This window comes from Staurois parvus, unplaced genomic scaffold (genome assembly GCF_062004578.1).
Source record: "Staurois parvus isolate SC_StPar_1 unplaced genomic scaffold, SC_StPar_1.0 ptg000151l, whole genome shotgun sequence".
Lineage (NCBI taxonomy): Eukaryota > Metazoa > Chordata > Amphibia > Anura > Ranidae > Staurois > Staurois parvus.
Window position 1 is genome coordinate 6,817,816 of NW_028317947.1, and position 25,398 is coordinate 6,843,213.

General features: G+C 39.9%; 1 protein-coding gene across 1 annotated transcript; it reads left to right on the top strand.

The window, feature by feature from the left end:
• Nucleotides 1–15,230: 15,230 nt before the first annotated feature.
• Nucleotides 15,231–22,019, top strand: LOC149463878 (uncharacterized). The gene is made up of 4 exons (XM_089674716.1): nucleotides 15,231–15,403; nucleotides 17,185–17,277; nucleotides 18,260–18,397; nucleotides 20,108–22,019. The coding sequence occupies exons 1-4, from the start codon at nucleotides 15,338–15,340 to the stop codon at nucleotides 20,261–20,263; spliced, it is 453 nt and encodes a 150-aa protein (XP_089530842.1). The 5' UTR covers nucleotides 15,231–15,337; the 3' UTR covers nucleotides 20,264–22,019.
• The last annotated feature ends 3,379 nt before the right edge of the window (nucleotides 22,020–25,398 follow it).

The following is a 25,398-nucleotide window of genomic DNA, read 5'->3' on the forward strand; positions in this document are numbered from 1 at the left end:
CCAACATTGCGACACTATTCCTCCCACTGATACCAATGATTGGGCACTATTCCTCCCACTAATACCAATGATGGGTGCTATTTCTCCTACTAATACCAATGCTGGGGCACTATTCCTCCCACTGGCCACAGTTCAGCCCCCTGGAAGTCTGAAGGATAGTGAACTGGCCCTTGGTTTAGAAAGTCTCGAGAGTTAATTTGTTCAGTGTATGAGCCTTTGTCTCTCACCAATGTACCAGAACGCATATGCTCCTGGTATTAACCATGTGCACCTCACAGGTTTTTTTGTTGTCTCTGTCTCTAATATTAACTTAAATTCTCAAACTGCTATTACAAGCAGGAGCAGAGATGTAATGGAGACAATGAATAAGGTTTCTCTGAAACAGTAAAACGCCTGACCCGAGGTGATCATATTCTAGACCTACTACTCTCACATGAGGATTGATTGTCTGATGCTGATGTGGGAGAAAATTTGGGTTCTAGTCAGGGGCGGACTGACAACTCATGGGGCCCCCTGGGCAATAGAGGATCATGGGGCCCCTGTGTCCTTGCCCAAACTTAAAAAAGCCTACAAAAAAGGTACCAGGGGCATCTCATGGGGCCCCCTACTGACCCCGGGCCCTCGGGCAGTGCCTGAGTTTGCAAATGGTCAGTCCGCCCCTGCTTCTAGTGAACACCAATGTCCTTGGTTTGATATTAAAAGAAGAAGCTTGTTATATTCACTATGGAACCTAAGGAGTTAATTCCTGCATTGTGTAAAAACGCAGATTTTTTTTTTTTATCTTGGGAGAGTGCATGTGATCAGCACAGGCCCAATCAGCACTGTCCTGCAGGTCCTGCATCCTCCTAGAGCAGAAAGAAAACTCCTACAAGCTGTAACCAGTGCTCTGCTGAACACTGATAGAAGTCACAAGACTGCTCTAACTGCTAATGAGAAAAGGTATTTAGCAGTTTATATTTACTAAAATAATTGCACTTCCATGTTGTGTGTACTGTGGGAGACCAGATGTAGTGAATGCAGGGTCCTGGGTTTAGTAACACTTTAAATGGGGGAATTTTTATGAAATGAATTAAAAAGTTGGAGTAAAACGACAGCAGTCAGTAAGCAGTAAGCACTGTGAAATGCCAAGTTCACCTTTTCAGACAGAAATTCACTTTTCATAATAAATAGAATCCTTTTGTGATATAATTTCTGGCCCAGCAATCCCAAAGTTCTTATCTCTTATCTTATCTTTCATGATTCTGTCTGAGTTTTAACACATTCTTTCAGCTTGCATCACTTCCTGTAGGTAAGCTCCCATCATTCTCTGTGTTTTTGCATCACAAAAAAGGGTGTGATAGGGCACATATTACCAGTCTGGACCACACATCCCTCATTACTATACCACTACCTACTTAAAACAGAGTTCTAACCAAAAATTAAAGCTCCGCTTATCTGTCTCCTCCCCTCCCTCCGCTGCCACATTTGGCACCTTCACTGAGCATAAAGTTTGTTATCCACCCACCTAACCCCACCCCCTGTGCAGCCCTCTGGGATGCTTCACAGGTCCCAGAGGACTGCAGCCCATTCACAAAGCTGCAAGGCTTTACTGCCGGTTTTCCTTTGTCAAGATGGCGGCGCCAGCACCCGACAGCCGATTGAAGAATCAACTCAGGGTGAGGACACTGCTGGATCCCTGGACAGATAAGTGCCTTAATATTAAAAGTCATCAACAGTATTTGTAGCTGCTGACTTTCAATTTTTTGGGGGGTCAAGGGCCAGAATACCGCTTTAAGGTGACCATACTTATTACAATCTTATTGTACAATAAGATCTTTCATATTGTACTTTAGATCTTTCATCAGCTATGTAGTGCAAGAGTGGACCTGATTTGATACAAATTCAATGGATGGTTCAGGTGGGTCCTCCTATTCTATAGTTCCGGTAAAAGAAATTGTACAATCAGATTGCATAGTATATGGCCATCACTATACAATTACATAGGAGGGAGTAGATGGAGACACTCAGTTGTCAAGTGCCGTTCACATCTGCAGAGGTAGATTAATGGCATTTTGGTGCACAGGGGAGCTGGATTTTAGAAAAAAAAAGAAGAAAAAATCAACATATAGGAGATTGAAGGAAATAGAAAGTGTAGCTGATAGAGAAGTGTATACAAATAGACAAAAGGAGGTCAAACACATTACTAATGCTGCCAAAGAACAGAAAGAGGAGGATATGGCTAAATCTATTGAAAAAGGAGACACACACTTTTTTAGGTACATCAGCGATGGAAGGGAAAGCAATGGGATCACAAAAATTAAAACTGGACCAAACATTTATGTTGAAGGAGACCTGGATGTAGCAAACCCTTTGAACAATTACTTCTGTTCAGTCTTCCAGTCTTCTAGTACAAAAAAATTATACTAACAATAACAAGTTGGGGGATCATATTGGTTCTAATAATGCGGTTCATTTTCAAGATTTCTGGAGACAAGAGTAGCAGAGGAGCTAGTTTGGTTAAAGTGATTCTAAAGGCTTGATTTTTTTTAAGAAAAAATAACAAACATGTCTATACTTACCTGCTGTGTGCAGTGGTTTTTCACAGCCTGGATCCTCCTCTTCTCAGATCCCCCATATGCTCTGCTGGCCCCTCCCTCCTGTTGGTTGCCCCCACAGCAAGCAGCTTGCAATTTGGGCACCTGTGGCTCCGTGTGTCCATTCACACACGGAGTTGTGGCTTGGACTCGTCCCCTCACTTCTCATTGGCTCACATGCTGTGATTGACAGCTGTGGGAGCCAAGGGCTCCCGCTTCTGTCTCAGCCAATGACAAGTGAGAGTCCCGTGATAGCCGAGACTCCAGTGCACATCGCTGGATAGAGAAGGGGCTTAGGTGAGTATTAGGGGGGGGCTGGGGGGAATGCTGCACACAGACGTTTTTTTACCTTCATGCATAGAATGCATGAAGGTGAAAAACCTTGAGCCTTTACAACTACACAGCCTGGTGCTGTGGACACAGCCTATCTTGATTTTAACAAAGCATTTGATACAGTTCCACATAATGATCTAACTAAATAATTTTACAAGCTTGGACCTAACCCTTGGGTGCTTCAGTGGATATGCAGTTGGCTAAAGGATAGATATCAGAGCGTGGCTGTAAATGAGGTTCATACGGAACAGACACCAGTCACTGGGGGTGTATCACAAGACTCTGTACTAGGTCCTATTGTATTTAATCCAGGGGTTAAAATGTCGAGTCCAGACCTACTAGCCGGTCACAAAACTTACTCTCCACCAGTTGCCCCACCCAAACCCACTTTGCCCCGAAACCCCACCCCTGCCCCGTCCCCAACCACGCCCCCTTAAAGCTTATGAAATTACATTTTTCTTTAGAATAAATGGTCCAAAATATAAAACTGTACACAGTAATGTATATCCCAGCTCCCCTGTACTTCATTATAGTGATATGACATGTATACAGTAATGTATATCCCCCCTCCCCTGTACTCCATTATAGTGATATGACATGTATACAGTAATGTATATCCCAGCTCCCCTGTACTCCATTATAATGATATGACATGTATACAGTAATGTATATCCCCCCTCCCCTGTACTCCATTATAGTGATATGACAGGTATACAGTAATATATATCCCAGCTCCCCTGTGCTCCATTATAGTGATATGACATGTATACAGTAATGTATATCCCCCTCCCCTGTACTCCATTATAGTGATATGACATGTATACCGTAATGTATATCCCAGCTCCCCTGTACTCCTTTATAGTGATATGACATGTATACAGTATGTATATCCCAGCTCCCCTGTACTCCATTATAGTGATATGACATGTATACAGTATATATATCCCAGCTCCCCTGTACTCCATTATAGTGATATGACATGTATACAGTATGTATATCCCCCTCCCCTGTACACCATTATAGTGATATGACATGTATACAGTATGTATATCCCAGCTCCCCTGTACTCCATTATAGTGATACGACATGTATACAGTAATGTATATCCCAGCTCCTCTGTACTCCATTATAGTGATATGACATGTATACAGTATGTATATCCCAGCTCCCCTGTACACCATTATAGTGATATGACATGTATACAGTATGTATATCCCAGCTCCCCTATACTCCATTATAGTGATAGGACATGTTGTATACAGTACTTACTGTCCCCTCGAGTCCCCCGCGGCGGTGGAGAGGGTGTCTTCTCTCAGTGGAGGAGAGCGGACCTCTCCTGCACCCGTCCCATCGGCGGTGGTGCCGCAGAAGTCGGAAACCGGAAGTTGTAAACCGGAAGTCGGCTTCACAATGAGGTTTGGAGCGCAGGTGCAGTCGCTCCATGCTTCATCTGTGCTCACCGCTCGCAGCCGCTCGCCCCAAAGGAATTTCTCCTCGCATTTGGCGAGCTGCTTTTTCAAGCCCTCATTTAATCTATATGTAAGCAATTAGAACTAAAGGGTTGTTGGGTTGGATATTAATTTTTTTCTGATGAAACAAAGGTGTGCAATAGAGTTGATATCCCTGGAGGTGTCTGTAACATGAATCAGGATTTGGCATTGCTATAAGGTTGGTTACGGCACTGGAAACTACAGTTCAATGTTTCTAATGTAAAATAATGCACCTAGCGAAAAGGAATCCCTGATCAGAGTACAGAATTGGTCAGGAGAGGAAAAAAATGACAGAGGAAAAATAATTTGGGGTATTTATTTCAGATGATTGCAAAAAAAAAGCAAGCAGTGTGGGCAGGCAGTGGGAAAAGTGAATAGAATTCTAGGATACATCACCGGAGGGGTCACCAGTAGGAGAAAGGAGGTCCTGATTCCCCTGTATAGATCTTTAATTGGACCTAATTTAGAATACTGTGTGCAGTTCTGTAGACCTTAATTGCAAAAAGATAAAAGAGAACGAGCCCAGAGACAGCTTACGAAAAAATGGCGAAAGGTCTAAGGGATAAAAAAATATCAAGAGTGACTTCAGGAACTTAAGATGTATAGTTTGGAGGAAAGAAAGGAAAGAGAGATATTATTAAAACCTTTAAATACATAAAACAGTAAATGAGGTTCAGGAGGGCTGTATTTTCAATATGAAGCCAAGATCAAGAACACGAGGATATTACCTCAGACTAACTGGAGGAAAGTTAAAAAAAAAATCTAAGAAAGTATTATTTTACCTAAACAGTAGTTGATGCTTGGAATAGACTTCCCACAAGGGTAGTGAATCATCCAACACTAAGTGGATTCAGACATGCTTGGAATAAACTTAGATCTATACTCAGATAAAATTGTTAACAAAAAACAAAAAAACTAAAACATTTACAAAACAAGGGGGGGGGGGGGCAGACTCGATTGACCACTTGGTCTTTTTTCTGTTTTTAGATTTTTACCTGAAGTATAACCGTTGTAATTGTATCCTATATAAAATCTGAACCTCTTCAGAAGCAAGGAGTGGTTACTGGAGCCAAGAAAATAAAAGAAGGTGTGTACGTCACAGCCAAATGCACAAATAAATGTGAATCTCCAATCCCTGCACATTCCACTGTAAATCCGCTGATTGTGGGAATTTCCCCCAAGAGTGACATCAAAGAACACAGTGGAGGGATCTGTCTGAATATAGAGTTAATTTTGCCTAACAGATGACTTCTTAAGCAATTCACAGGAAGTTGTCATTCTATTTTACAATCACTTGAAAGATGATAGAAAAGAACAGAATTGCAGGTGGGGACTACAGCCTGCTGAGCTCACAGGAAGGTCTATTGAAGGGATGAAAATTCCATGATTTATATGTAAGGCTGATATTAGGAACTTAGTCATATGCACAAACTAAACGTGCAGTAAGTTGGATAAATGAGATGATTCACGTTTTGAAGTTTTTGGCTTGTTTGCTACTGGTTGCATTCTCTTTACTTAAGAAAGGGTTTGTTTAAAGTGAATCTGTAACTTTGCACATTCAAGAGGGAGTGAATCATTCTCTTGATAGGCCCCCTTCCCCCCTCAGTTGATGTGAACCTGTATTTTACCATGATAATAGGTATAACCTGTCAACTGCCACTCACTTCCTCGCTGTTTTGATCTGTTCCTTGGCCATCTAAGATTCCTGGATAATTTGTTGCTCAGCACAGGTTGGCACTCACCCTGCCATCACGTATCAGTGCTCAGACCTGAGGATTGGCCACTTAGGTACCCAGGACTAAGTACAAAGTGTTAAGGGTTCCACAATTCCCAAAAGTACAAGGAATTTCTTGGGGCAAAAGCTGAAATGTGTATTAGATTAGGGTCAACAAATTTGACCATAAATGCACCATAAGATCAAAGATATGCCTGTAAAGAAAAACATTTAATATGCCCCATCTTCCACCCATCGTGCCTAGGTAAGAGTAGCATCACAATACTTTCAGCGGCATCTTGGGAACAGTGAGCATCCCAAGTATCATAAGATGTTTTTACGCTGCGCTGAAGAGCTTTGGGGTATTTATTGTTTCTCCAGGAATCACGTCAGAACAATAATGATATCAAACCCTGCAACTCCTAAGACAAGGGTTAGGTAAGTATGTCCTCCTTTCTGCAAAGTCTTGGGAATGATGAGGATCCCAAGTCTCCAAGACGTTCTTAAATTGGACTGAAGTGTCTTCTCCAAGCTTTGGGATTTTCATTGTTTCCCAAGTTATCCCGTTGGAAGAATGATGACATCACGCCCTGCAACTCTTAGGATGAGGGATAGGTTCTGTACTTGTGAGAAGACACTTCAGCCTGGTGTAAGAGCATCAATTTTTACAGTTCAGGAGGGCCTTTATCCACTAAGTGAATGTTGCTTTTTCCTCTTACTTTGTATACCATGGGCAAAGCAAATGTAGGGATCTGCTGCCCCCTACTGTCTGAATTTTTAAATAGCTTTTGATTGATAATTACCACAGAGTGTATGTCACTTCCTGTCTCTGGGTTGTTGGGTAAAAACCCTGAAAGAGTAAGTGAAGGGAGAAAGAGGGGTCTTGAGACCACATGTACCCATGGCAGCGGTGTTGCTAACCATACCAGATGGTAATATAGGTTCCTGTGTTCTGGCTGTTTAACTGTAGCTATCTATAATGTCTTGATCTGAATCCTTGTGACAGATTTATGTCTGTCCTATTGCTATTATCTCACATGCACAGTGCCAGATAGCTAGGTACAGTATGTGTGTACCTAAGTAGTGGTCACCTTCCAGTATATTAGTAGCTGAACCTGTTTATTGCAATACAGTTTATATGTAGCATCTGTTATTTTAATTAACCCTGTCCCTTCTGGTCTGGAACTTTATAGCTAGGTTAGACATCCGACTGCCACTTCTGGTAATTAGAGGTCATGTCAGATTAGAAGCTACTATGAAGGGACTAAAGCACAGAGTAGATATGCTGATCATGAGTTCCAGCATACCTCCCAACTTTCTGAGATTGGAATGACTACTAGCAACTAATAACCTACTAACAAAAGTATGTAAGCGTAGGACACACCCCATGCCACGTCCCCTTAAAGGAGAATAATACAAAAAGATGATTAGTTAAACCCACAAGTGCTTTTTTTACCACTACTATTCTTTTATACCGGCTTTTCAAATGTACAGATGTAGCAATTTAAAAATTGGATGAAAGGTTTAGCACTGCAAAACACTTTATGATAGATAAATAGTGCATTTTATATACAATTGTAGAAATCAGACCACAATGAAGGACAAATGAGGCGTTAGGAGGGACAGAGGGACTTTGTTCCAAATGAGGGACAGTTGGGAGCTATGGTTCCAGTGCCACACCATGGATTCAGTTGGAGAGAATCTACACTCCAGGCTGGTTGGACAGTTGATGGAGGATCTCCCTATCATCATTGATCCTGTCTTCAGGTTTCTGACACCAAGATCATTGTGATCATCCTCAGGGGCCCCTGCCATTGGACTGTGCTTCAACATTCATCTGGAGGTATCTTTATTAAATACTATATATACCTAGGAATACAGTGCTCAGCATAAATGAGTACACCCCAACAGATTTGTCAGAAAACCTTTACTTTCCTTTCAGAATCAACATTTTCTATGGGACACTATACTACAAAATACTCCCACAAATGTGGGCCATTGATTGCAAACAAGATTTGTTAATTTGCACACACACAAAAGTATTTTTCCGAACAAATACAGTCAAAAATTAATACAGCCCAATGAAAGTCTTAGGAGCAAAGCTAAACTTTAGACAACAAAATCCTAATTAACAAGAATTCATATAGAGATGAGTCTAATTATTCATTAAACAGGTGTTCAGCAGACAGTTGATTGTACAAGAGCATTACTTAGCAAAGAACAAGGCCTGAGAAAGAAAATCATTTCTTTACACAAGAAAGGTGAAGGCTACAAGAAGCTCAGCAAAGCTTTACTTATCAGTCAGAATGCTGTAGCAAAAGTGATACAAAAATTTAACAAAGATGGAACTGCAACCATCCCACAGAGACATCTAGACTATCCATGGAAGTTAACACCTTGACAGGAGCATCTTCTGATGAGAAGGGTTGAAGAAAATCACCATGCAAGTTCACTGGAGTTAGCTAAGAAGTATAAAGCCAAACTGGGGTGATTGTTTCCAGTGACACAATATGGCATACACTGCGGAGGAATGCATGCATTGGTGTCGTCCACGAAGGAAGCCTCTCTTAAAGCCCATGCACAAAAAAGGCCACCTAGAATTTTCCAGGGCCCATGGTGAAATAGAAGATTACTGGGATTCTGTACTCTGGAGTCATTAGACCAAGATAAATGTTTTTAGAACTGATGGCTTCAAAACTGTATGGCGTCACAAAGGTGAGGAGTACAAAGAAAAATGCATGGTGCCTACAGTGAAACATGGTGGTGGCAGTGTCCTTCTGTGAGGCTGCATGAGTGCTGCTGGTGTCGGGGAGATGCAATTCATTAATGGTATCATGAAAGCACAGATGCTCTATATTGAAATAGAAGATGCTACTATCACTCCGTGCCCTTGGTCATTGTGCACGTTTCCAAAGTGAAAATTATCCAAAACACATCTAAGGCCACTGTTGCATTTCAGAAGAAGAACAGGGTGGAAGTGATTCAGTGGACAAGTATGTCTCCTGATCTGAACCCAACTGAGCACCTATGGGGAATTCTGAAGAGACAAGTTGAGCATCACTCTCCATCCAGCATCCAAGCTCTAAAAGAGGTCGTTCTTGAAGAATGGAAAAAGATAGATGTTGCAATATGTCACCAACTTGTTAATTCCATGCCTAGAAGACTTGGTGTTGTTGTTACAAATAGAGGTCATACAAATTTCTAGATGGAGTAATTTTTGTTGCGGGATGTATTCATTTTTGTATCAACTAATTTGAGTAAAACTGAAGATTTTGTAATCTAAGTTATATTATTAACCTTACTTTCATATAATGAGCTAAACAAATGTTCTATAAAACTCAGTTTTGTCAACATTTTGGAAATTGCTCTTGTGTTCATCGAGATATTGATAAAGTATTTTCAAAGGCTGCCTACCTAATCAGTTTGATAGGCAGTATCTGGAGTTGAAGCTACTTCTGCATCAGCCCCTCACCTTCTGCCTCCTGCTTCTTTTGTGGCTTGGTATGTGTTTAGCATTTAGCACCTTTATTGGTATATTGGCAATTGCATGAGTGAGAAAACATATACAGGCTGGTGCACAATAAAATTTTCAGATTGGTCAGTTCAGTCTTTAAACCACGGGTCTGAAACTGGCGGTCCTCCAGTTGCTGCCAAACTACAAGTCCCATGAGCCATTGCAAGATTGCCAGTTACAAGCATGACTCCCAAAGGCAGAGGTATGATGGGACTTGTAGTTTTGCAACAGCTGGAGGGCCGCCAGTTTTAAACGGTCCTCCATAGTGTGATTGCCTTTTCAGTAATAAACTTTGCCACTTCTCTAGTTCAGTATTCTGATTGTTACTGACCTAACCATTCTGATTTCCGCCTCCCTGACTGTTTATTAGGACCCACAGATCCAAAATCCATCAGTAATTCTTTGCCTTTTTGCTATTGACATTTGGCTTACCCTCTATGGCAATGTATCCAACTTACTGGCTTGACCCTTAGCCTGACTCTAACCGAGTCCTGACACACCTCAAATATTAGCTTTGGCTTCTGGGAACCTTCTCTATCTCATTCCCCATTGGAAGTGATTACTTTGTTCAGATTCCCTAATTTGATGTTAAAGAATGTTGGGGCACTTACGTTTGATGCAAGTATATAAAGCTTCCCCAGAAAGTAATGATAAAGATCATGGCAGAAATGTCCTCCAATCATAACAAGTGATCAGTTCTTACAAAAGTGTTTTGCATCTGGCCATGTTGATGCAAGTCAGGTGATCTACCCAATACTGGTGCAATATCTATCAACAGCTACACATGATAACTAGGGCTTTCCATAGAGAGACATTCTCCCAAGAACAGTTGGTGGAACAACATTTGTACATCATCAGACAAGTCACTGGGGCTCCAGAATCTGCCATGATATCCAGCCAGTGAGGACACCAATGGGCCTGCAGTAATTACATTTTCTCACTACAAGTCGTACCACTACATTATACAAAATGTAAATTGGAATGCATATACTGTATACGTTTCGTCTTACAGCACCAAACAGGAAAATACAAAATATCCAAATGCTTCCTTTTTTTACATAATTCTTTCATATATTTTGTTGTTACCAGGGCCAGATTTGCACCCAGGCAATACTGATGACTAATTCTTTGACTTGTGCCCGCCTTTTTGGTGTACACAGCTTCCTAAGTTCAGTTCCTCTTTAAATGATCATTAAGAGTAGGTAGTAGATGGGCCAAGTTAAATATATTAGACTGTTCCCCATTTTCTTGGCTAATTTTGTCAGTGATTTATGTCAGTGCCATAATTCATACACTAGCACGCTGGCTTGCTGCGATATTGCGTTTGTATATCTATGTAATGAACCTTGCGAGGGTCAGATGATTCAAAAACACCACTTTTTGCCCAAAATGAGCCTTTAATATTCAACAATATATTATAAGAACTGATATTTAAAGCCACATTTTCCTTGTTCTGAAGGTCATATTGTTACAACCAATGTCAAATGGGCCCGACTTGTACTGTTCTATATCTCTACTGTCAATCATAATCATTCAGCCTGGATGGAAACATAAAAACTGTAACACAGGGCAGCTGAATCAGCACTGATTCACAAACATTACATTCCTCGCGTGCTAGCACTCAGGAGTTTGGCAGTAGAACTAGGTTATAGGGCCACCATGGGAATAGAAGGCGAGAAAGGGGGTTTATCGCAAGGAAGATGGGAAAAAAATATTATAGTCACTAGTACATCTGCGTCAGTGAGCGAAAGGAACAAGATTTACGTTGTTTATAGAAAATATCACATAATGTTACAGAGTGTCCATAACTGTATTTATCATTTACAGTAAAAGAATAAATATATTACCTCTGTTGTGTAAGGGACTCACTCTTAACATGTAATTGTTTACTCACAATAGAGCAGAAATCACGTGTAATAAACTGGTGACCCCCGTTCCCTGGTATTGGCAATTTGGTTGCCCCCCAGAGCTATATGACTAGGAGATAAAGTAAACAATGGATTGAACATGTTTGAGGGTGCATGGCAGCTGAACATTTGCTTCTACCACATATAGGAACAGGTCTACTCATTGTCCTCAGAGCTCTGTAGTTTGGAGATAAAATTACCAGTCAAGTGTGCATAGCAGCAGGCTTCCACTCTATATAGTTGTCCTTCTTCAGGGATTCTCCTGTTTAAAGTCTTCCTTTTCTGGGGCAGACAAATCTAGGCTCCTCCGTCTTCCTCTCAACTACCCTTTCACTCTCCTTTGGGACTCTACTATCCTGTGCTGTCCATCTTCAGCATGTATATTCTCCATCATCTATTGTTGGGCCCATCCTCTGCAGTCCTATGGAGCAATTGTGATGAGGTCTGTCCCTTTTGGCTATATTGAGGTCTTCACTGTCATCAAGTATTTATCCTTGGGTTCAAATTAGAGGAAAGAATAAAAAAACGATTTTATTCCATAAGAAAGAGCTACTCACAAAGGTAAAATAATAGCCAGCAAGGAAGATAGTGCCGACATTCCTCTGTGCGGGCATGATGATGTCAGAGTCTATGCTCATGCCCAACACATTTCGTCACAGGGGACATCATCAAGGAGCATCGGCGCCATCTTGCTTGCTGGCAATTTTAAACAGTACTTCGCCATTTTTAGTGGACTGTCTATTGATCTATTGATTTTGAGTCACAAGTTAACACAAATATTTTATGCATTGGTTTAAAGGGATAATGCAACACTATTATCTATTGTTAGTTTTTTCTTTCTTGTATTCAGACTGGTGTGACTGCTGCTTCTCAAAAAAGATTATTTTATTTTATTTGTACACAATGTTTTGCTGCAGTATTTTATTTGCACACATTGTTATTTCAATTTCCACTGAACGCAAAAATATTTACAGTGGATATAAATTGTCTACACCCGTTAAAAGGGACATTTTAACAGGGGTGTGTAGGCTTTTTATATCCACTGTAGCACATATATTTCAATAGATTCTGTAGTGGGTAAAATCCTTTTCATTATTCTCTGCATGACCAAAATGTATCAATTTTGCCTTAACCGATCTATCAATCAGCCGTAACCCCTTTCCAGCTATGAACTGCTTTAAAGCTCAAATGAACGTTAAATTTAAATCTGTTAAATATGTTCCAGGTATATCAAAATCAAAGGTCTTGAAAGTTTTACAGTTTTTTTTCTTTAGAAAGCAACCACAGCCTGAGTAGAAAAGCCTGTCCTCTGCCAACATGCTGCAAAAAGAGACCTTTGCTCCACCACTGAGAAAGCAGTGGTTTCTCTGAGGACATCTGACCACCTCCTGCTGAGTCAGACATAGGGGTTGATTTACTAAATCTAGAGTGCAAAATCTGGTGCAGCTCTGAGTAGAAACCAATCAGCTTTCAGGTTTTTTTTTTTGTCAAAGCTTAAAGTGTTACTAAACTCACAACAGTAAAATCAGTCTGTATATGCAGTAAAGCATGCTTGTTATACTCACTGTGGAACCTAAGGGGTTAATCCTCTGCATTGTATAAAAAGGCTGTTTGATCCTGTCTTCTCTGATCCTCCTCTTCTTCTACTGTCCCCAATCCATCTGCTGATAGTAGAGAGCTCTAGGAGACACTCTGCACATGCTCAGTTTAGTGTGTACTGCTAGAGAGGTTTTTTTTTTCTTCTTTGGGAGGGTGCATTTCTGCCCCTCCTCTTGTTGAAATGACCACCTGAAACAAACTGAATCCGTAGTCATATGCACATGCTCAGTTTGGTGTGTATTGCTAGAGACATTTTTTTTTTCTTGGGAGAGTGCATGTGATCAGCACAGGGCCAATCAGCACTGTCCAGACAGAGGTCAGGCCTTTCACATCCTTCTAGAGCAGAAAGAAAACTCCCCCTATAAGCTTTAACCAGTGCTCTGCTGAAGTCACAAGACTGATCTAACTGCTGATGAGAAAAGGTATTTAGCAGTTTATATTTACTAAAATAATTGCATTTCCATGTTGTGTGTACTGTGGGAGACCAGATATAGTGGATGCAGGATCCTGAGTTTAGTATCACTTTAACAGAACAAGCTGAAGATAGAAGCTGATTGGCTACCATGCACAGCTGCACCAGATTTTGCACTTTCCTATTTTAGTAAATCTCCCCCATAGTGCATAGCTCTGCAATCTGAAAAGTTCATGTCCCTGCTAATCAGAAAGCTCTGGAACTGATTTAGCATGGCTCCTGTTGGAAATCTGCAGAAACACCTCTTCTTACACGCAGAGGGTCCTGCTCCACAGCGTTCCGGCAGTCTTTTTTACTCCAGCTGTGGCTACTTCCTGATGAAAATGAACTGTAATATTTTGAGCACCTTTTTTGTTTTGATGAACATGAAATGTTTTTACCATATTTCAACTCAAAATAAAGTAAGATAAGTTTTACACTCAGAATTGTTTAGAAATGTAATTTTTTTCATAGAATGTGAACATTTTAGAGTTTACATGACAGCATTTAATGGCTAACTTGAATTAGCCATTAGGTCCCGAAAGTTTTCATCTTTAATAACTTACGTTAGAAAATGAAGGGTATCACTAAAACTCTGAACTTTTCAAACAATGGCTCACACAGTACAAGATTTGATTATTTCTCAGAGAGTTGAGCACAGTGCCTGTTGGTGGCAGCATTGTACACTCCCAATAGCCCAATGTCTCTAGCAGAATACGGTCTTCAGTCCATGATGCACTCAGCCTAGTCATACAAATTGAGTGCAGTGACGTAATAGACAATATTACTACACTGTTACATTACTCCGGCAATTCCAGAGCCATAGTATAAATGTCTGTGTGTTGAGGAATGGAGCATTCACTAGCAGGCCAGGCTAAATCATTCACTTTTCCAGCTCATAAACTATGGCACTACTTAAAGATATGCTTACAGGTATGTTATCTTCATGAACAAAGGTCTGGACAACCTTGTTCTGTATCTTTTGTTATTGCCCAGTCCATAGGCTGGTTGTAGACGGGTGATAAAAGAAGCATTATGGAATGAGCTGGGCATCTACGTTTTTAAATATGAATTAGCATGAATCTGTGGGTGTGAATTAGTACATGTCTGACTTTTTTTAGTTACTTTTTGCAGCTTGCAACAGGTCCTCTTAGAGCAAAGATGCATAGGCCCACATAGGTTATTTCTCATTTACACAAATGGTCTGATCATCTGGTCAATCGTTTGCTTTTATTAACTGGCATAGGCAGATGAAAGCTAACTGCTAATTGTTTACTATGTATTACTATATACGTCTGTAGTGTTTGGGGTTTTACAAACTATTTGAAATGCAAATGTTCGGCCCATGGAAGCCAGATTGTAAAAGTCATTTTTCTAGAGAAGATCAAAATTGGAAAAGTGGTTAGCAGTCATTTTTTCGTCATTTATTGGCTATTAGCACCTTTTTTTTTAAATGCAGCTTTATTCTCCTTTTATTGTATGGCCAGTAAGTGGTAGGGAAGGGCAGAGTTAAAGTTTTGTGGAATGTGAGGTATGATAATGTCCTGAGGGTAGGATAAAAAGTGAAAGGAAGGAAGAAAGAGGGAGGGGAAGCACGCACTGGTCAATTGATCCAGACAAGTGTTTCCAGAGAGTTCAGGAGACTGATTCAGTGTGAGCATATCATACTATTCTCTAACAGTATCTGTGTTGTCGACTTTTAGGATTGGCTGTGGCCCTGTCACTCATATCGGTAATCATCGCAGCACCAGTACCAATGGAGGCGACTGAAGAACTCGCTGAGAAAATCCGGCTAGAAGCCACAGATATTATGGATCAAATGGTAAGTACCTGTTACTGTTTAATTCCTCTTGCAGAAACAAATCTACAAAAAGGGTTTATGTAATGGAAAACGCAAAAACGTCTAATGTAATAACACCGGAATTGGAATTGTGCATATATATATATATATATATATATATTACAGATGGAAAAATATATGATAGAGATACAATGTAAAACCCTTATGCCAGCACTATACTGGTAGGTTTACATCTTCAGAACTTTGGATAAAAAAAGTTTTTTTTTTTTTTATTATTATTATTATTATTATTATTATTATATCTACAGCCTTAGAAAACGACAGCTAATTGCATACATGTTTTTTCTTTACCCACTATGTCCAATTTTAAGTATGTGTTTGTTGTAAATATGTATAGCAGTTACACTACAGTGCATAAGCCAACAGAAAATGCTGCATAGCTAATTTATATTGGAGTCTTAGGCTTACTGTTTGAAAAGGAGTCAGATGTGGCCAACAGTTTGCTGCAGCTGTTTCATTGGCATAATTCTGCCCCATCTGATTCCTTTTCAACAGTAAGTCTAATATTTAGCTGGCATCTGCTTCCCTGAGTCCATTTAATCATTAAAACGTTACTGAAGCCTGATGAAGAGGGCACGTGTTTTGCCCTGTAATGCTGTGGCTGCTTTGTGAATTATCAAAGGTGTTTTAGGAATCTGCTCTGGCATGCCTTCTATTGGTTATGCTCCTGGGAACCCATTGAAGGATAGCCCTGTTTGCATGTGAGGTGCCTAACCAGAGCCAGTGAGTTCTCTGAATGACTGTTTTTCCCCTCTACTGCTCTTTAAGAAAAAGCATTGAAGTCTAAACATTTCTTGGATGTATTCCTTTTGAACTACCAATTAAGTTGTTCAAAGAGAACCTGTTGGTGGCTTTAAGACCTTCGAGGTTACCAAGCGTGTTGAAACCAGTAGAAACATTACTTTTGGCTTGTGTACCACCTTACTGTTCCTCCATGTGCTGTACATTGATGTATTTGCCAGTTCAGGAACATGAGGCTTCCATAGCTTACTGCTTTTGGGAGTTGCATGCTCCAGACTGTCGTCATTATGCTTCCTAACTATTTCACAAGCCAGTGGTACTTGATCTGCATATGACCATTGTTGGTCTGTTATGCACTATAAGAAAATTGCCTGGTTAACTAATCTAAGCAACTGAGCCACCAAAGGGGGATTTTGCGATTTTAAATGAATTGCTATCAGTTTTTAGCGTAGAAAAACACCAGTCATAACAGAGTTTTGGTGCTTTTTGGAAGACTATCCTCATCTATGTATCCATCCATTGTAAAGGGTTGCAGATATTAGGTAATTGAGTAAGCATGCTAACACACTCAGTAACTGCAGACCAAAATGCTTGGATAGGAAAGCATTCCCAGACCATGTGATAAAATGTGCCTTCTGTGGAAGAGCATTGAAGACATAATGGGGGCTGGCAGATAGGGACTATAATATGAGCAATATCTTTTTTCTTTGGATGCAATAACTGTAGGGATTTGCAAAGAAAGAATTTCTTGCCAGGCCTCCTCTGAAAGATCCGGAATATCCTTCCTCCATCTGCATGCACCTTAAAATAAAAATTAGCAGTAGGAGTTCCCTTGTTTCTGTAGAATAAGACTGTGACATATAATTATTTAAGGAATGTGTATGTAATAAAGTAAAAAAAAAGGATGGGAGAGAGAGAGGGAGGATAAAACAAACTCTATGCATTAATCACACGGAACATATGTGATTGTACAAGTAGTAACTCTCCAACACTTTCCATAGGGGCTGGATGAAGGCACATTAAAACTTATACGGAAGCTACTGAAAATTTCTCCTATTTCTCTGGAACACTGTGAAAGCGGCAGCTTCAACCAGGTAACCATGAATTTTGATTTATGTATCAATAATGAACATATTGCTGTCATTTGTCAACTTTTAGCAAAGAGTAACATTGGGATTTCCTCTATAAACAACAATAAGGAATAAGCATGAACACAGTGTATTGGAGAACGTTCAAGGTGTGGTGTTGCTATCATAGAAGACAATAGGCAGCCACACCACAATGCCCAAGCCTCCAGTCATTGTGTGAGCTGTACACACTGACCTGACATGTGCAGGATATATTAGAAAGAAAATCATGGACTCGGGACACTATTCTGAGATTTTTCCGTGGTGGGCGCCTGCCCGAACTCCAATATTTAAGCCATATCTCTGCCAAAGGCTCTTATAATATATTTGCAGAATACATGAAAGAGGACAGACCAGTTCCCAAGCACACAAAAACCACCACAAAGGTCTGTAATTTGAATGAGCCCTAAAGTAGACAAGGTCATGCTCTTTGGCTACTAAGGATTAAGGCACTTTGCAAATAATTAATTGCTTATAACAGCTGCACTGCATTGTACAATGCTCCTGAGATTCATGCAAAAGGATTTATTAGCCAATGTGGTGTGGACAGTTTTCCTGCATGAATTGTAGTGCTCATTGTGATAGATATAGTTCCTTAAAAATGGAAGGTTACATGCGAACAAAGTTTGTGCGATGTGTATTGCATAATGAAAGTGTAACATATTTGTAAACTGGAAAAAAAACACTGGTTGTAAAATCAGAGTATCTTTACTGATAGTCAATGGGCTTTATTATACAATTAGAAGGAGTTACTGATTATATATATATATATATATATATATATATATATATATATATATATATATATATATATATACATATATATATTGGCATGGAAAAGAGCAGTATTTTGTTCTCTTGTCCTGCTCAGTGTTGATACTTATTATACATTCATTCATACAATTGATGTTATTTTGTTTGATTGAATTCCCCCTTCTTGTCTGCACAGGAAAACTGCTACTCACAGCTGTACCAAGGCCTGAAGACCACTTACTCCTTACTTAGCTCCACTCAGGTCTCCAATGAATTTGACCTTACCAATCTGCTCTATGACCTGGATGAATTCATCTCCAACATTGAAGAGGAGGTAAGTTTAGAATATAAAGTAGTAGGCTTTGATTTATAAGTACATTTGTGCCACGCATGATACCTAATAGGGATACCTGTACCTGTAGGGAGCTCCTTATGATGCTGCATATTGCTTCCCCCGTATTTTGTAAAATATCAAAGTAAGGGAATGGTTTGGGTTTATGTAATAACACAACAGAGTTCTGTGCAGTAGTCCTTCGCAACCAATAAGATCAACACAATTTTATTGTTCTAAATTGCTAAATGGTAATTGGTTGCTATAGGTCACAACACAGTATTATTATTATTATATATTATTTTTTTACACCTTGTTATTAAATAAGGACTTTAAAGTGTTACTAAACCCACAACAGTATAATCAGTCTATAAATGCAGTAAAACATGCTTGTTATACTCACTGTGGAACCTAAGGGGTTAATCCTCTGCATTGTATAAAAAGGCTGTTTGATCCTGTCTTCTCTGAGCCTCCTCTTCTTCTACTGTCCCCAATCCATCTGCTGATAGTAGAGAGCTCTAGGAGACACTCTGCACATGCTCAGTTTAGTGTGTACTGCTAGAGAGGTTTTTTTTTCTTCTTTGGGAGGGTGCATTTCATTGGCACAGGGCTAATCATCACTGTCCAGACAGAGGGTCAGGGGTTAGGCAGCCTCAAAGGACAGTCAGAGGAGAATGAAAACTCCTACAAGATTACCCAGTGCCCAGCTGGACACTGATAGAACTCAAAAGTCTACTATATACTGCTGATAAAAAATGGTATTTAGCAGTTTATATTTACTAAAATAATTGCATTTCAATGTTCTGTGTACTGTGGGAGACCAGATATAGTGAATGCATGGTCCTGGGTTTAGTAACACTTTAATGGTGAATTCCAGGCAAAATCATTAAATATATTTTAAATGCAGGTGCTATAAGTTTTTATATACAGTTTTATTACCTTCCTGCAATTTCCTGTACAGCAGGACTCTTAAGAGGCTAAGGACAGGCACTATGAGCCAACCAGGGCTCCACTGCATGAAACAGTAATGTCAATCTAGCACAGCAATGCGAGGAACCATGACTTCATCAATGCCGTGATGTTTATCCTTTGTCCAAATAGCAGGCTGGTGTAGGTTGATGACAAAGTTGTACTGCTTAACATTGGAGAAAAGTGAGGTCAATGATTGCATTTGCTGTCTGGCAGGGGTACCATGGTCAAAACACTGGCTGAACAGGACTGTGTTGATAGCTGTTTTGCCTGGAGCTTCACTTTAGGGGACTATAGGAGTTGTATATATGTGTAATGCTGTATCTAAGCCAGGCTCTCTCAACTTTTGTTTACATGGAGGAACTCTTGAAATAATTTCCTGGTCTTAGGGAACCCCTCTAATTATTACTTTTATCTACAGCTTATGGTATATTAGTGTAATAGTCATTTGGAAGAATCCCTCTTTACTGATAACTAAAATTAATTGGTGTCTGTGGTTACTTATCTGAGAGGCAGAAATTGCTCAAGGAACCCTAGAAACAACTGGAGGAACCCTAGAAACATCTGGAGGAACCCTGGTTGAGAAAGGCTGGTCTATTTTGATTTGGACCTCAGATTTCAGAGTAGCTATTTAGATCTACTACAGCAGGACCTTACTCATGTATATGCCATCTATTATGTATGATATCATGTAGGCAAAAATGACATGTCTTTCTAACCAGCTGTACTCCTTTTTATTCATAGATGAAGGCTCAAGGATATGACGTGCCTCTTCATACTTCTCAGGAGTTTCCTCGTGGTATCACTCCCTTCCAGAAGAAAGCTGGAGTCTTCCTCATTCTCCATGATCTCTCCATCGCTATGAGCACCTTTAAAAAAGGACTGTCTTCCCAGCAGTAATCGCATGGAAAAGCTCAAGAGGGTCTTATGTTTAATATTTAAACACCCTTGCTCAGCCTGTTTCTGTCCAAAACCTGTAATTGCACTGGTTGCAACAGGAGAAAAACAAGTAGTGAATATTTCACTTAGATTTAAAACCTGGCGGGAAGTTTAAATTCAAATGCTTTGAAATGATTCTGTAGAAATAGCAGTATTCTGTGGAAGCCAACTAGAGTTTATTTCTTACAAATGTTATTTTAGCAAAATAAATCATGGTTGACTGCTACTAGGTAAAAGAAACCTGTCCTTTCAGAATCACGGAGGCTGCCATTGCTAACCTCCTTCTGAAAATAATAGTCCCCTGCCTGTTATTCTCATCCTCTGGCTTCAGTACTTTCTGAATCACTGGTTTATGTCACATATGTAGCAAATAAAGCCAGAACTGCTGATTTGTATACTTGCTAATGGACACTGACTACCCACCTATTGAAGCCATTGGACCAGCATGACAGCCAGGCAACTCAAATTTGTAGAAGGAGGTCTGCCTCTATATTTCTTTTAGAAATGTTTTGTTTTTTTCAGGTACTTTGCAGTGATGTAGTGACTGAGCCTGATAACGTGGCCAGCTAGCTGTTAGAAGATAGCCTTGTTTCATATTGTGTCGAAAGTGGAACTGAATCTTCAGAACATTTTAATATTCTATAGGCCACATAAATAATCATCACATAGTTGCTGACTATACAGTATTCACTATGTGTTATTTTTATTTTTAGGTTAAATATGCAGGTTTGTAGCAAGAAAAAATATTTACAAGAACGTACTTTTAAAGACCTTTGTTATTTAACCCAAAAAGTTTAAATTGGGTTCCTGGGAAATTTTTGTATTGTTCTTTAGATCACCCTGTTCATGTGCATGCTTCTCATTTTGCTAGTTTTAAAGTGATCTGAGTGGCATCCATGTTTGCTTTGTTGGATTTGGGCAGGCACATATTGGGATGGGGGGGGTCTTCAATTGCCTTGACCTAGTCTAGCCTTCTGGTGTGTTACTATGCTTTTAGGGTAGGATAGGGCTACCTTCAAGGTAAAACTGACTTTAATTTTTGCATTGCCATATATATGTCCCAGTTTGGGAGCTCAGATAGTTTAGAGTTAGGGACCACACTTTGCAGAGGTACCTTGACTTGGGAATATGGCTTCACATGTATTTGCAAATGTATGACATAAAAAAAACATCTGAAACTTAAATGTTGACATTTAAGTAGGGTTTTTGTGTTAACTAGGAGATTTAGCTCTGGAATCTTTGTATTGTTATGGGTAAAAAAACAACGTAATGTTAGGGTATTATCTCTGCAGGAAGAAGGGGATTAGGTAGGACATTTAACTCCCATTCAAAAATCCCATGTCTTGCAGTAGATTTCATTTTTGGTTGTTTTTTGTTTTCTTATTCTGAAGTTATTGTGTCTGCTGTATGTCAAGTGAGAAGCTTGGGGCGGTGCAACAACCACTTCTCACTGTTTGTGGAATTTGTGAGATATTTATAATATTTTGTTTTATATTTTTTTTCTGTTGGTTACACTAGTGTGTTTTTTTAACGTGACTAAATATGTAATTTATAGTGAATATTTATTTAATGTCTTATAATACAGTGTTCTAAGTGGGAAGTATTTATTATTTATTTGTATTTAATTATAATATTTAATTTTATTTATAACATTGTAAAAATAAGACATGGTTTATATGTTATTAGAAAAAAAATAAAGATGACAAGTTTTGCTGAACTTTATTCTCATAGTTCTTGTGCTCACTGGGTTTAAATGATTGAATCATGTTGTGTTTAAAAAAAAAACTGTCGGAAAACTGATAGTCATACAACAAGTCATAATGATGTGAAAAGCAACTGGAACCTTTCCCAGGTTTGTATGAATCGTGATTTTGTGACTCAACTCCCTGCATGGTCATTATTATCTTTTTTGGGTTAAGGCTGACCAAGGTGATGAGATTACACACTCTACTGAATTGTGTATCACAGCACCTAGATGGTTACATTCTATGCAATCATAACCTGTTGGCTACACCTGAGTACTCTGCTAATTAATAATTATTATTAAATGGCTTTTGGACTTGTAAAGCTTTGTGGCACTCTCATCTTTTTTACTTATAGATTCTATTTCAAGCACTTTAAGCAGCTGCTTAAATAAATATATATCCAAAACCCTTTCTGGACACTTCTCAAAGTTAGCGTCCAACTCCCCGCCTCTGTATTTTTACACAGTAATACATGGAATTATCACAATTAGGGTTTCTTGGAGATACAAGTAACCAGCTGGAGTATGAGCCCACAAATTCTCAGCCAAAATGAAATTTTATGTTTGAGTGTAGACTGCTTTTGAAATAAGAAGCAATGGATAACTTCATAGGATGAACACGGATATGAAGAAAATTCTATATATATTTTTTTAAATCTATACAGAATGCTATATAGACATACAGCTTGCAAATAAAAGGAACCAGCTAATTTTTTTTATTCCACTATACACATGACCCCAGGGAATGTAATTACAACATTATACAATTATGACTAGAGATGAGCGAATCGAAGTATCCGAAGTGGAATTCGAGTCGAATATCGGAAAAATTTCGATTCGTGCCGAATCCGAAAAATAGCCTAATTCGGACGCGCGAATCGAAATTTTTCAGAAAATGGCGGCTGACATGTGCGGCGACGGAGCGGGGATGTCTGGGAAGGCGCGCAGACAAGGCGCGCTGACCCATAATGCATTCCTCAACTACATGTGATCGCATCAGCCAATCAGCAGCCAGCCAGCCAGCACTGTGTAATGGTCGAGCTATAAATAGCGGCCATTTTGGAATTCTTCATTTGCATGCAGTTATTGAACAGAGGCAGACCGCTCTGTACTAGGGACAGGGACAGAGTTAGGGCCACAGAAACGATAATTGGGGACAGAGAAAAGTTACTTAGGGACAGAGAACCATTACTCAGGGACACAGACTTGTTAATGAGGGCCACAGAATCGTTATTTAGGGACAAAGAAACGCTAGTTAGGGCCACAGAATTCATACTCAGGGACAGACAGAATTGTTACTCAGTGCCAGAGAATTGTTACTTAGGGCCACAGAAACGTTATTAGGGCCACAGAATTTTTACTCAGGGACAGACAGAATTGTTACTGAGTGCCAGAGAATTGTTACTCAGGGACAGACAGAATTGTTACTGAGTGCCAGAGAATTGTTACTTAGGGCCACAGAAACTTTACTTAGGGCCACAGAATTTTTACTCAGGGACAGACAGAATTGTTACTGAGTGCCAGAGAATTGTTACTCAGGGACAGACAGAATTGTTACTGAGTGCCAGAGAATTGTTACTCAGGGCCCCAGAAACTTTACTTAGGGCCACAGAATTTTTACTCAGGGACAGACAGAATTGTTACTGAGTGCCAGAGAATTGTTACTCAGGGACAGACAGAATTGTTACTGAGTGCCAGAGAATTGTTACTTAGGGCCACAGAAACTTTACTTAGGGCCACAGAATTGTTACTCGCACAGACACAGAATTGTTACTCGCACAGACACAGAATTGTTACTGAAGGCCACAGAACTGTTACTTAGGGCCACAGAATTGTTACTCGCACAGACACAGAATTGTTACTCGCACAGACACAGAACTGTTACTGAGGGCCACAGAACGGTTACTTAGGGCCACAGAATTGTTACTCGCACAGACACAGAATTGTTACTCAGGGCCACAGAACTGTTACTTAGGGACAAAGAAACGCTAGTTAGGGCCACAGAATTCATACTCAGGGACAGACAGAATTGTTACGGAGTGCCAGAGAATTGTTACTCAGGGCCACAGAAACTTTACTTAGGGCCACAGAATTTTTACTCAGGGACAGACAGAATTGTTACTGAGTGCCAGAGAATTGTTACTCAGGGACAGACAGAATTGTTACTGAGTGCCAGAGAATTGTTACTCAGGGCCACAGAAACTTTACTTAGGGCCACAGAATTTTTACTCAGGGACAGACAGAATTGTTACTGAGTGCCAGAGAATTGTTACTCAGGGACAGACAGAATTGTTACGGAGTGCCAGAGAATTGTTACTCAGGGACAGACAGAATTGTTACTGAGTGCCAGAGAATTGTTACTTAGGGCCACAGAAACTTTAATTAGGGCCACAGAATTTTTACTCAGGGACAGACAGAATTGTTACTGAGTGCCAGAGAATTGTTACTCAGGGACAGACAGAATTGTTACGGAGTGCCAGAGAATTGTTACTCAGGGCCCCAGAAACTTTACTTAGGGCCACAGAATTTTTACTCAGGGACAGACAGAATTGTTACTGAGTGCCAGAGAATTGTTACTCAGGGACAGACAGAATTGTTACTGAGTGCCAGATAATTGTTACTTAGGGCCACAGAAACGTTATTAGGGCCACAGAATTGTTACTCAGGGACAGACAGAATTGTTACTGAGTGCCAGAGAATTGTTACTTAGGGCCACAGAAACTTTAGTTAGGGCCACAGAATTGTTACTCAGGGACAGACACAGAATTGTTACTGAGGGCCACAGAACTGTTACTTAGGGCCACAGAATTGTTACTCGCACAGACACAGAATTGTTACTCGCACAGACACAGAATTGTTACTGAGGACCACAGAACTGTTACTTAGGGCCACAGAATTGTTACTCGCACAGACACAGAATTGTTACACAGGGACACAGAACTGTTACTGAGGGCCACAGAACCGTTACTTAGGGCCACAGAATTGTTACTCGCACAGACACAGAATTGTTACTCGCACAGACACAGAATTGTTACTCGCACAGACACAGAATTGTTACTCAGGGACACAGAACTGTTACTGAGGGCCACAGAACTGTTACTTAGGGCCACAGAATTGTTACTCGCACAGACACAGAATTCTTACTCGCACAGACACAGAATTGTTACTCAGGGACACTGAACTGTTACTGAGGGCCACAGAACTGTTACTTAGGGCCACAGAATTGTTACTCGCACAGACACAGAATTGTTACTCAGGGACACAGAATTGTTACTCAGGGACACATAATCGTTTAATTAAAGAGTATGTCAGACAACATGCAGAGGAGTAGCAGAGGAGGCAATGTTTTAGG

Coding starts and splice junctions, on each gene's coding strand:
- LOC149463878 (XM_089674716.1), top strand. CDS start 15,338: ATGGAGGCGACTGAAGAACTCGCTGAGAAAATCCGGCTAGAAGCCACA. Junction 15,404..17,184: donor CAGATATTATGGATCAAATG/GTAAGTACCTGT, acceptor CACTTTCCATAG/GGGCTGGATGAAGGCACATT. Junction 18,398..20,107: donor TCTCCAACATTGAAGAGGAG/GTAAGTTTAGAA, acceptor TTTTATTCATAG/ATGAAGGCTCAAGGATATGA.